The sequence below is a fragment of the Mirounga angustirostris genome, unplaced genomic scaffold (assembly GCF_029215605.1).
Source record: "Mirounga angustirostris isolate CCGP_5_RB_7025 unplaced genomic scaffold, mMirAng1.0.hap1 SCAF_5, whole genome shotgun sequence".
Taxonomy (NCBI): domain Eukaryota; kingdom Metazoa; phylum Chordata; class Mammalia; order Carnivora; family Phocidae; genus Mirounga; species Mirounga angustirostris.
In genome coordinates this window covers 117724821-117738380 of record NW_026991713.1, presented here as the reverse complement: position 1 = coordinate 117738380, position 13560 = coordinate 117724821, and the positions used below count along the sequence as shown (strand labels likewise).

Here is a 13560-nt window from a genome sequence, read left to right as displayed (position 1 = left end):
CTCCAGGATCATGACCCGAGCCGAAGGCAGTCGCCTAACCAACTGAGCCACCCAGGCGCCCTCTGTATCACTTTTAAAACTCTTATTTTTGTTAAAAACATGCTCAGTGTCTGGTTTGTTATCATTTTCACAGTCTGATTTATTTTCACTTAAAGAAAAATCAGAAGATGCCTGGCAAGCATATGTGAGACTAGACTTTTTTTGTTCAGGAAATGCCTGAACTACTAGAGGGACAGGCACTGCAAATATATCCTTTTTCTCACAATCAAGTCTATCATTTGTCAAGTTAGAAGGTATTTCCATTAAGTTTGCTCCTTCTTTAAAGTTACCACGTGGTGACTCTTCCTTAGGATAAGGAGCAATTTTGTGTTTTTCACAAGTTTCACCAAACGTCCGCTTTAACTCACTGGTGATGTGTTTTAGATTATTTTTCCACACTAATTTGCCTTGTTTGATCGAGATTTCCTCACGCTTTTGCACAGAAGGATGTTCTGAATATACAGATATATTATCCTTTCTATCACATTTCTTATTCATTTCTGGTTCTCGAGACTTTTTTTGCAGATGCAAAAGTGGAACGTTAATTTGCTGGGTTTGATTTTCACGTGTCTTTTCTGCCAGGATACATGTTTGTGAAGTACCTTTATCCTTAAGTAATCAAGTATGGACAAAGAAAAATTAGAAAATTAAAATTTAACTGTTAAATTTCTTAATCTATGTTAAGCTGCTCCCAAGTCACTGTATTGTAACAAAGAAGTGACAAATAACTTGCCCTGGCTTAAGACAAAAGAAAAACATAAATCCATAAACTTAACTTTGTTAGTTTTTTTTTGAAATAAACAATTCATTACATGTTACATCTACCAAAAAATGAATCAGATTATTTTTAATGTTACAAACTTAAAAGCATTTTATCTCACCATACCTTAAATAGTGAGCCCCTTCAGTGCATTTGAGGGTTTTCTTTAAAGATTAATAACTAGTGAATAGGCAAATTTTAAATTATTAGGAATCAAAATCAATTAACATCAATCAGAAAGAAAATTCCTAAATCTTAAGTCAAATTATATACTATGATAGTGTTATATATCACTATAATTATCTGCTTATATACAGCTCTAATATAATGTCCACTGAGAGTGGATAAGAAAAATGTTAATAATACTTACTGATTTCCTATGCGGAAATGAAATAACTGAAAAAGTTATTGTTTATTGCCCAACTACAAAGGTCCCACCCTGGAAGGTGTGATTCTACAATAGGCAATTGTGCTGATTTTATGACCCCGCTCTCTGAAGTCAACTACACAGAGATCACAAGGCAAAATAAATCTTTTATCTTGGCATCAGTGACTGGCAATACAGAACTGCACATTTTGAACCACTGAGAATAATTACTCCTTCTACACGAATCTAAGTCACTAGTCATCATTATTATACTGCTCATAATTTCAACTGCTTAAACATATGATTCAATATTTGATGTTACCTTCTTTATCGCATAAAAAGTTATAAAAATGTGAAGAAGCAAACAATATTCAGGAATTTTTTTTATCTCAATTCCAAGGATGAAGTTTAGCTATAAGTTACAGAAATTCAAACAATATTTTAAGTTTTGTAACTTGTAAGATTTTATAAAAACTAAATTTTAAATTATAATCTATTGACTTCAATATGTCCATTCAAAAGATCATTTCATTTGAACTATGTTACATTATTAAAGCAGGAAAAACAATATAAAATTGGAAATTTAAATTTAACTTTTTACATACCTGTAGGTGGTTATTTTCACTTTCATCAAGTCTTTTTTGCTCTTCCTCTGATGTCATTTCTAATTCATTCTGCTGGCAAATCTATATATTTAGTTAAAATGGACTACTTAGAATGGTTAGATAAAAGCTATAACCTTCTTAAAAATAGAAAATAACATTTTATCTATTGATAGTTTAAACTTAATCTTTAGCTGAATATTTACTTTAAGAAATACTTTTAATTATAGAAAACTTCAACAAACCATTTGGGAAATACTAAATGTCACCAGGTTAAAGACATACAAACATCTCAAAGATTCATTCACAAGTTCATCCACCTAACATCAATGAACAAAACAATCAGAAACAAAATTTTATAATGCAGCAGAAACATATAAAATCACAACAGACTGTTCTTTACCTTGTAACAGCACCTCTTAACACCCAAAGCTTCAACTACAACATTATTCATGGCTTCCAAAATTATTAGTATTTTTTATGCCTTTATTAGTGTACAACCTTCCTATGGGTGTATGTCCCTGATGAGTGTAAACATGCCTGAAATGTTTTCCTCTACTACTTGATAAATTTCCTCACATCTTTTAGGACACAGACTGCTATGTAAAGTCACCCTTGATTATGGCTCTTCTTCCCCAGATGAATAGGTGTCTCTTTCTTCAGGGCTACCTTAGTACTTTACCGATTTTTCTAGTGTATCTTCACCACCTGAACTGTAAATTACTTCTTTATATAACTCTTATTTTGCTCCTGGACTGTATGGGACAATCTCTCTCACTCTCCCTCTCTTTTTGGAGAGGGGGAGGAGCAGATAGAGAGAGAGGGAATCTTGACGGGGCTCCAAGCCCAGCACTGAGCCCCACGCGGGGCTCGATCTCACAACTCTGAGGTCATGACCGGAGCCGAAATCAAGAGTTGGACACTCAACTGACTGAGCCAACCAGGTGCCCCTGTATGGGGCAATCCCTTAAGTCATCTCTGTGTAAACTGTCTTTATTTTACTCAGTAATTATTTACAGAGTTTCCCGTAAGTGCTAAGCACCCAGGTTTAAAGAAGCATGTAGATAAAAGGTGTCAGGAATGGTTTTTCTGGAGATAATGCCTGAACTGAAACTGAAAACAGTGAGGTCAGCCAGATTCAAAGGGGTTAGAGGGAGGAAAACGGGGAGAGTATGCAAGGCTGTAGTAAGACAAGGGAGAGAAGCACACAACAGGGTAAATATTTGTCTAAAAGGGAGAGAAGCACACAACAGGGTAAATATTTGTCTAAAATACAGGGATCTAATAAGAAGTCAAGATTATGAAAGCTTTATATGTAATTTTAAGATACCTGGACACAAATATATTTTCAACAGTGGTTCATAGTCATATTTACATTTGAGACAGATCACTCTAAATGTGTGGAGAGGGATGAATTTGAGGGGCACTGTAATAAAAGATGGGAGATGAATTAGAAGGCAGTAAGGCAAAATAAAGATGAAGTACACCTGCACTGACAGAATGGTTCCAGAAATATTGAGGCTATAAAATGATCAGGGCACAGTACAGTATAAATCTGTATTAAATGAATAAACACACAATCTTAGGTCCCTAGAGACTAACTTTGCTCATTACTTTATAAGAGGCATCAAGTGAGAAGAAAAACAATCTACATGAACTGTTTTAAGTTGCTTGTATTTACAATTTGTGTTTCAGATCTTCCTTTGTTACAGGAGCCTGTAGGTATTTTAAAAGTCCTACTTCTTGGATCTACCAAGCTCATGAAGAAGTAACAGCAAACAAGTCACTTATATAGGTAAATAACTTTGGATTTATTGCCTGTACGCATTACTCTAGGAGATAATTGAAAATCTTTTGAAAATACAGTGTTAATTCTACAAGGAAAGAAAGAACATAAAACTACAGGGGTGAAAAAAATATTGTATGATTTATTAGTACAGACCTGATCAATGACTGATAAAAGGCATGGAATGAACTGGTACATTAAGTAGAGACACATTAGATGTGGTTAATCAATAGACAGAGTATCTTAGTAGAATTAAAATTGACTTTCCATATATTATTTTTAAATAATATAGTGCTCCTTAAAACCCATATTCCATTTATTTATTAAAAATAACAAAGGGAGGTGCCTGGTGGCTCAGTCAGTTAAACGGCTGCCTTCAGCTCAGGTCATGATCCCACGGTCCTGGGATCAAGTCCCGCATCGGGCTCCCTCCTCAGCTGGGAGTCTGCTTCTCCCTCTGCCACTCCTCCCACTCGTTCTCTCAATTTCCCTCTCTCTCAAATCAATAAAAATTTTAAATAACAATAATAATAATAAAGAGGCACCTGGGTGGCTCAGTGAGTTAAGTGTCCAACTTTTGATTTAGAATCAGGTCATGATCTCAGGGTCATGAAACTGAGCCCCCCCATCAGACCCTGTGCTGAGCGTGAAGCCTGCTTGGGATTCTCTCTCTCCCTCTCCCTCTCTCCCCCATCTCTCTCTCTCTAAAGAGATAAAATAAAAATAATAAAACAAGGAGATGGACTATGCATACATAGCTGAGAAGATGATACTATATAGTTAATTCTCAACTATTCCCATTACTGCTGGGAAAGCCAACTCTAAAACAAAAGTCATACAGAACATAGGAAATATTTTAATATTTGATTTGGGAAGGTGCTTTCTTTAGTTACAATGAATATAGCTTGACCAATACTTGTGAATTTAGAGCTACAAAATAAAGCTAAGAAACTATGTTTTGAGTAAGCAATCTTTAGATCTCTACCTAGTATTCCCCACTGGTCCCAAAGTTCTAAATATAATCCTGCTACCTACTCTCAAGTGAATGCTAAAAACTAGCCCAAAGGAAATTACTTTCTCATAATTCTTATTCAGATGTTCCTTTGGTTAGAGGAAGAAGAGACAGAGAGAGCGCACAAGCAGGGGGAGCAGCAGGGGCAGAGGGAGAAGCAGGTTCCTCACTGAGCGAGGAGCCAAATGTGGAACTCAATCCCAGGATCCTGGGATCATGACCTGAGCCACAGGCAGACGCTCAATGGACTGAGCCACCCAGGCATCCCTATCTTCAGAAATTTTTAAGCCTTGGACAAACATCATAAATTTATGTGAGAAATGAAAGCCTCGGGTGATCTAATCATTTCCATGTAAAAACACAGTCAGTCTCAGTCCACGCTAGATCCAAAAACTACAGTGCCATGAAACAGAAAATGAATATATAACAAAAATACTTTCCTTTTTTTTTTTTTTTAAACAAGATTGTCTGATTTAAACCTCTTAAGACAAGGGAAAGAAAAAGGCAAGAAATGCAGAAATGAAACCTTAATGCCCATCTCACCACAAGGGCCCCTCTATCATTTTGTATCCATGAAATCTGTACATGGTTTAAAACAGTTCTCCCATGTCATCTGAGAATCCCCGGAGTTCCAAGATCCATCCATTCAATAATGCTAAATGTTATTTGATATTTTCACTCTCATTCTCTTATTAAGTGTATAGTAAAGTTTTCTAAAGATAGGATATGTGATAGTATCACAACTCGCATGATTAGTGGATCAGAGCTCTAACGGCTAAGAATGTATGATCGTGTATGCTTGTATTTTAAATGCTTGTTTTAATTTCTAATATGGTAAATATCAACACTTAAACAGAAGTTCTTTGGAATTCCCAATAATTTTTAAATAGCATAAAAGGACCCTAAGGCCAATAAGTTTCAGAATTATGGTTTTAAAAGACTGTGTCCACCAAATATTAGGATAGAACTAATTACTTCCCGCAGTTTTAATAATCAAAGACACCATACACACACACACACACACACACACAGAGTCCGCTACTCAGAACATCTGTTTGGCTTAAGATGATCAACATAATAACACTGAGAAGAAATAAACTTAAAACACAATTGACATGTTAGCAAGTGAAGCTTTACTGTAGGGAAAGGTCAGAATTGAAATAAACATTGTGAACACTGGAAAAATCTGAGAGTCTAATAATTAACTTCTGGGAATCCCAAGGAAGTAATGGGATTCCAAACTGGGAACTTCAGGATTTCAAAACATAAAAGTGGAAACTACAGCTAAAGCTTACATTTTAAAAATCTCTTTTTCTTATGTTTATAAATATCTTTTGTTCAAACATGGGTATCAACAGTGGTATCTACCTTGCTTAGGTCAAATCCTTCAGTTAAATTTGCCACCAAAAAAAAAAAAAAATTCAGAATAAGAAGACTGTGAGCATTTCAAATATTTTAGTCTACTTCTTTCCACTGTTAAATTTGCATTGTAAAATTTACCTGAGTTGGATGTTTGTTTTTCCTTGACTTCTACTGTTTTCTTAGGAACAGAATCTTTCACTTCAACGGTAGGCTGAATGGGTATTGAAACAATATGATTAAGACATGATGGACCTTTCATACAATCGGTAGTTAAAAATTCAAAATAAAAATATAAAAGTTTTACCTTCACGTAAGGATATCTTTTCGGAGAATCTAAAAGGCAAAATGGACATACAGTTAATTATATGTAAACGTGAAAGGCAACTAAACATTCATGCAGTTAGTACTAAGCTGAATCCTCATGCTTGGCTCTGAAAATGATTACATTAGGTTTTGGTGTTCTGTTTCTGGAGATAGGAAGGTGGGTTCGGACAGCGACAAGAGAGAAATATGAACCCAGCATAAATATTGAAAAAAAATGCAAATATATGTATTCAGTGTCATACTTACTGATAATAACAATTGTAGCATTTAGGGAATGAACCCTATAATCGCTTTGGTTTCCAAAATTAGTTTGATTTGGTAGATCATGTTAGTCTTTAAACGGTTTTTCTGAAACAGCTATCATATAAAAAAATTAGCTATCTTAAAAAAAAACAAAAACAGCCAAAGCTTCCATATTCAAATTAATCTCATTGGAATAATGAATACCAATAGAAGAGAGATCTTTGATGTCCCATAGATCTGAGGAGGATAAATGAGTGGCTGTTTTACCCCAAGTTTAGCACTCCATCTGCTTTCAGTATTCTTTACGGAGCAGCTATAATTTAATCTGTTTTAGTGCAAATACACTCAAGCCATCTAAAGTGAATTCTCTCGAGTTTCCTCATCAACTCCAAAATTTCCTAGCTAACATGCCTTTCTTTCTTCCCTCCTTCCCTTCACTATCCACCTTCTTCAAAAGTAATTTCTGGGGGCGCCTGGGTGGCACAGTCGGTTGGGTGTCTGGCTCTTGATTTCGGCTCAGGTCATGATATCGGGGTCCTGGGATTGAGCCCCGCATCGGGCTCCAGGCTCAGCAGGGAGTCTGCTTAAAGATATTCTCTCCCTCTCCCGTTGCCCCTCGCCCTGGTCGCTCGCTCGCTCGCTCTCTCTCCCTAAAATAAATAAATCAATCTTTAAAAAAAGTACTTTCTGGATCTATGGTCTTGATTGTTCTGCTTTTACATCCCTTTTATTACGGATTATCTCCACCACTTCTTTCCTCTTTGTTTAGCAGTAGTATCTTACATCTATAACCTCTATTTCTGCATCTCCTTGCTCCCCTCTAGCTAAAAACATGCTCAGCAATAAAAAGAAAATAATGCTTTTCCTTGATCCTATTATGTCTTGAACTATCCAATGGCCCTTCCAGATTTCTCTAAAGAGAAGTCTACATCCTTGCTATGGAGCACATGACCCAAGGACCACCAACACTAACATCACCTGAGAAGAAAGAATGCAGAATCCCAGACCTGCTGCTCACAATGTGCATTTTTAACAAGGTCTCAGATGATTCACTAAAATTTGAGAAATTCTGGCCCACACTGAGTCTGTTGCCACATTCCTTTACCTTAACTGAACCTTCTAGAAAAAGCCTCAAGTTCGTCACTATCGATTCTCCAAAACTGAAAATGTATTAAAAGTCATAAACTTTCGGGGTGCCTGGGTGGCTCAGTTGTTAAGCGTCTGGCCTTCAGCTCAGGTCATGGTCTCAGGGTCCTGGGATCGAGCCCCACACTGGGATCCCTGTTTGGCGGGAAGCCTGCTTCTCCCTCTCTCACTCCCCCTGCTTGTGTTCCCTCTCTCGCTGTCTCTCTCTGTGTCAAATAAATAAATAAAATTTAAAAAAAAGTCATAAACTTTCTAATGGACTTTTTATCAGGGCTAAAGCTTCCTTGATCTCCCCCTAACTGACCCTGCTCTCTTCTTCCTTCCAATTCTCCTATTTTGCACTAAATGATACTATCTTATGAAGTGCCACCATTTTATATGACATTAACACATATACATTTATAGCTGACTAGGACATAGCTCTGCATAATCAGCTACGCCAGTCCTTAATGTCTTCCCAACAGTGAGGAAATCCGTAAGCGTGGAAAAGTTTTGGCATACTACTCTGACAAACGTTGGTACTGGAAGCTCACTTGATATTATTCCTGCATTTCAAATACTCTGCTCTTTCTTTTAAAAGAATTATTTTATGTTACCACCTTCCACTATAAAGAGCTGCTTTGTCCTTCATTTACTCCCGGTACTCTCCGCCTTTCTCATCATTCCCTCTTTTCCTCTTATTTCCTGATGTTCCTTAGGTCTTAGAGTATCTTGAAATGGAACTAGTAATTTAGCTCCTTCAGTGGCACTCTCAATTTAATCTGTTGCTGACCCCTGATAAGATATACAATTGATCTCCTTTTCACATCTTTTTCCTTTCTATGCATTTAATAGGTGATTTTCTTTGGATATTAGAACATATCAGTATTCCCATTTTAAATTAACATTCTATCAAGTGACTTTTTAAGAAAATACAATTCTTACCTTCTACTTGTTCATTTAATATACGTGGTCCTTTCTGATCCGCAGCTCCAAATAAACGTTTAACGTCTTTCTTTAGAAGACTCTCAGAAATACTGTTAAAAGTAACATCAAAAATGAGCTGCATAAAGACTTCCTAATCTTTTTCTAAGAAAATATCTGAATTTCCTACTTTAACAGCAATCAGACTTACAAATAAGAAAAGCATGTATTGAAAACCAAAACATCTAAAAACCTCATATATGCTTTCTAGATTAAGTGTAGCTTTTAATCTACATTTGCCCACTGACTCTAAACTGAACATGGAAGTCCAGAGTAAATACTTTCATAGACAAAAGACTGATTTATATGTACATTTCAACAGGAACTAACAAAACACCTAACTCTCCTTTGCATTTCCCACCAAAATAAAAGGACATTAAAAATATGTAGTTAAACAAATTCTTTAATAAGTATATTTGCTACGGATTTAAACTGTTCCTAATGGCAGAAACTTTTTCAGTGCTAAAGTAAGATACTTGACATGATGAGAAACCTTGGAGTATATCATGTTGAGTATAAACAGAACACTGTGGTAGCTGCTGTTTCATTTAGATTAACAAAGGCTTGAACTTTTTATTGATAGGAGAAATGGTTGAATGAAATGGCAAAGTAGGAAGAAAAACTTTCCTTGAAATTATATTTAAATAATAGCAAAAAACTTTAGATACAGGTATGAAACTCTTCAAAAAGTATAGTAAGCTTTCATAAGGGAAGAATAAGAACATTTATTTATTAATTACCTAAAATGTACCAGGCACTTATCTTAGTATGCACATTTTCTTTTCTACACACAATAACAATGATTATGACAATGGGGTGGATCTTCCTGCTTCCTGGTCATTCCAAGACATAAGAGTGAAATGATGAATAGATGTGATCCATGGTTCTCTCTGTCTAGAATGTCCTTCTCCAAGACCTTCGCACGACTGGTCCTTCTCATCTGCCACTTGGCGGCTCTTGCCACATTCAGAGAGATCTTTCCTGACTAAAAAATTCCACTCCCATTCTCATCCCCATCCTAATTACAAACTCCCCCAAAACTCCCTAACCTAACATTTCTATTTTCTTTATATGAAGCACTTATAGTAACTTACCAATGGATTGTTGTTTCCTTATTTTTTCTGCTCCTACCACTACAGCCTAACCCCTCAACTTATACAGCCTGGTACATAGCTGATATTCAATAACAGAAATGTATTTAAGGTCAAAACATTTAAAATAATCTCACTGAGGGGGGTGCCTGCGTGGCAGCATCAGTTAAGTGTCCAACTCTTGATTTCAGATCAGTTCATGATCTCAGGGTCATGAGATCAAGCCCCATGTCGGGCTCCGTGCTGAGCATGAAGCCTACTTGGAATTCTCTCTCTCCCTCTTCTTCTGCCCCTCCCCACCCTCTCACACGCTCTCTCTCTCTCTCTCTAAAAAATAAATAAAATCACCTCACTGAGAAGGTCTCAAGTACCAAGTCACATACTGTCGACCCTTACACAATGCAAAGGTTAAGGGCGTTGACAGCCGTGCAGTCAAAAATCCACACATAACTTTTGATTCCCCAAAAACTTAACTACTAATCTCCTATTGAACTTCCTACTTTAAAAGCAATTAGACTTAAAAATAGGAACAATGTAAATGAAAAACCAAAACATTTAAATAGAAGACCTCGTATATGCTCTCTAGATCTAATCTACGTCTTAATTCTCATTTGGCCATTGACTCTGTAAACTGAGCATGGAAGGTCAGAGAAAATTATAACCTAATGCTGACCTTACCAATAATGTAAAGTCAATTAACACATTTTGTGTGTTATATGTATTATATACTGTATTCTTACAATATAAAGAAAAGTTTATTAAGAAAATCATAAGGAAGAGAAAACAGATTAACACTACTGTACTGTATCAAAAAAATAGTCTGTGTGTAAGTGGACACACAATTCAAACTCATCCTGTTCAAGGGTCAACTGTATACCTATACAATGTCACTGAAATGTAACATACCCCAACTTAGAAATCCACCTGCCCGTTCTAACTTTTCCATTCTTTTCTGGACACTACTGCCATTTATGTTACTGTCCTTCAGAAATCTTCACATTTAAAAAAAAGTGTCTTCAATATTTAATAAATCACTAAATACTGCTGTGATCATTTTTGTCCTATATTTCTATAGCAGCCTTTACAGTATACAAAGTGTTTTCACATTTGTTACCACATTTGTTCATTACACATACCTGAGAGGTAGGTATTAGTACCATTTTTATGAATCAGGTCACTGACATTCAAACAGGTTAAACAAGTTTTTCTGGCATCCCACAGCTACCAAGTGACAGAACCAGGATGCAAGCATATCTTTTGACTTCAAATACGGTGCCTGCACCATTCTGAAGCACCTGCCTGTGCTAAGAGATCAGGCCCTTTTTACCTCCTTCCACAGTCTGTCACCTTAGAATAGGTCATCATTACTTTATACTTGTTTCTACAAGTATGGCTGCCACAAAGATACTCAATGCATACTATTTTAATGATCCCAAATGGCTTTTACCTATTAAAACACCACAAAACCAGGGACACCTGGGTGGCTCAGTCGATTCTGGGATCTAGCCCCATGTGCTCAGTGGGGAGCCTGCTTCTCCCTCTCCCTCCGCACCCCCCCCAGCTCATGCTCTCTTTCTCTCTCAAATAAATAAATAAAATCTTTTTAAAAATAAATAAATAAAACACCACTAAACCAAATTGTTATTATAATCCCAATGCTCCTTGTAAATCTACTTGACAATCCAAATATAATACTTTCAGGGCCCCTGGATGGCTCAGTCAGTTGAGTGTCCAACTCTTGGTATCAGTAGGGCTCTGCGCCCAGAGGGAGTCTGCTTCAGATTCTCTCTCCCTCTCCCTCCTGCTCACTCACTCTCTCTCTCTCAAATAAATAAATAAAATCTTAAAAAAAAATATATATATATATATATAAAATACTTTCAAGTCCCAGACGTTAGCTTTTCAAGTTCCAAGTTGTAAAAATCTATAATCCAAACTTTCTAGATCTCATCAGGAATTTTGCACATCCATATACACCACAGAATCACATCTGGCCATAGGTTTGACTGGAGTAATTCTTTAGTTTTTTAGATAACTTAATTTCAAAATGCAAACTAATTCCTTATCACTCCTAAACCTCAGTTTTCTGCAATAATACTACACAGCTTTCATTAAGTTAAGCTTGCAAATTAGCAGAACTGTATTATGCTGTATTATTATATTTAGCACATAATTATTTTATCAATTACAGGTAAAAAGTATAAGGAAATAGTTTTTATGGGCAAATGCAGAGATGACAGAGTAAAGTCTGAGCATCCCTTTTATGCTTTAACATCATTCAATGCTTATATTTTAAAATAATAAGAAGAAAACAGTACCTCAGAATCCCAAGGTGATTCTCCTTCTTCCTCTTCTCCTAATCCCAATGCTGACATCGTAACTATAAAATACAGTCACAGATACATTAATGAGAACATGTATTATTATGAATTTTAAACATATATACAAGCTTATCCCCACTCATGAATATTTCAATAAAATAAAAGTAATAGCAGTAAAGATTTTCAGAGGGTTGAATTATTTTCAGGAAGAAAAAGTTGGTAGTAGTCGGGATACTTAAAAAGAAAGACAGCAAAAGAAACATATCTTAATGAAATGCATAACATATCTGGATCTACATACTTTCAGATTTCTTTATACTAGCATTTGAGCATAGAAAAAAATTCACAGATGTTTACTAACTTACCACTACTATTACTTTTGTATGCTCTATCAGCAGAAGTCAGATGGTCATTAACTGTTTGCTCTTGTGGAGCACTTTCAGTAATATTAATACCATTGTCCTTTTTTCCAGTTGCCGGCTGCACCTCTCCTTCCTATAAAAACAACACAAAACAAAAACCCAACTTCAGAAAACATCACATTAATTCACTTGTTCACTCACTCACTCACTCAGAAAGACAAATACATACCGTACCTGTCAAGTCATAGGCACTATCGTGAGAGAAGCTGGAAATATAAACGACAGAGACTGCCCTATATGCTAGTAGGGGTAGAGATGGACCAAAACAATTAAGAACAGAAGAGTATCATTTACTAGTTCTACAGGTGAAGTGAATAAAGCACAGTGAAGGCACAAAGGAGAAAAGAGTTGCATATGGGAAGCTCAGGAAATGCTGCAGATAGGGCTGTATATTGAAAGACAGAAAGGTGCACAAGGAGCGTGCGAAGGACATTCTAGAAAAGGTAGAATGAGCGAAAGGATGAAGTATGAAATAACGCAGTAAGTGACGACAGCTCCAGAATGTGGCAAAACTGGAACACAATTTTTGGGAATGGGATAGAGAGAGATAATTGGAAAATCAGGACTGAACCAAAAAAGGCAAGTGTCAGGATAGAATATGAACTTTCTCCTTCATGTAATGGGGATCCACTAAATAAGCAGAGGAGTTACATCGTCAGAAATATATTGTAGAAAGGTCTGACAGCAATGTAAAGATGAACATAAAGGAACCAAAACCAGAGGAGTATTTCAAAACTATACGTGAGAGAGTGAATTATGATAATAAGATATGAAAAATGGTAAGCAGGGACAAAATACTGAATGTGGTGATTTTTTTGTTTTTTACTTTTTTTTTTTTAAGATTTTTTATTTATTTGTCAGAGACAGAGAAAGCACAAGCAGGACGAGTGGCAGGCAGAGAGAGAAGCAGGCTTCCCGCTGAGCAAGGAGCCCAACTTGGGACTCAATCCCAGGACCCCCGGATCATGACCTGAGCTGAAGGCAGCCCCTTAACCGACTGAGCCTCCCAGGCGTCCCTTTTTCTAATTTAAATTCAATTAATTAACATATAATGTATTACTGGTTTCAGAGGTAGAGACGTGGTGATTTTTTTTTTTTTAAAGATTTACTTATTTTGAGAGA

At 36.2% G+C, this 13560-nt stretch overlaps 2 protein-coding genes across 2 annotated transcripts in view; both read right to left on the bottom strand.

Annotated features, from left to right (window-relative positions):
• The window catches only part of LOC129045737 (ankyrin repeat domain-containing protein 26-like), a 116697-nt gene that overhangs the window by 65943 nt on the left and 37194 nt on the right, over positions 1 to 13560 (bottom strand). Inside the window, 5 exon segments of the mRNA XM_064590299.1 lie at positions 100 to 648; positions 1772 to 1852; positions 4359 to 4375; positions 6067 to 6261; positions 8566 to 8635. Coding sequence (XP_064446369.1) covers positions 100 to 648; positions 1772 to 1852; positions 4359 to 4375; positions 6067 to 6261; positions 8566 to 8635 — 912 coding nt within the window.
• LOC135364490 (ankyrin repeat domain-containing protein 26-like) overlaps positions 6067 to 13560 on the bottom strand; it is a 34659-nt gene continuing 27165 nt past the window's right edge. Inside the window, exons 5-9 of the mRNA XM_064591961.1 lie at positions 12382 to 12511; positions 12014 to 12075; positions 8566 to 8657; positions 6233 to 6261; positions 6067 to 6139 (exon numbers count right to left, since the gene is read on the bottom strand). Of these exons, the coding sequence (XP_064448031.1) occupies positions 8649 to 8657; positions 12014 to 12075; positions 12382 to 12511 (201 nt within the window). The 3' untranslated portion in view covers positions 6067 to 6139; positions 6233 to 6261; positions 8566 to 8648. The remainder of the gene's footprint in view (positions 6140 to 6232; positions 6262 to 8565; positions 8658 to 12013; positions 12076 to 12381; positions 12512 to 13560) is intronic.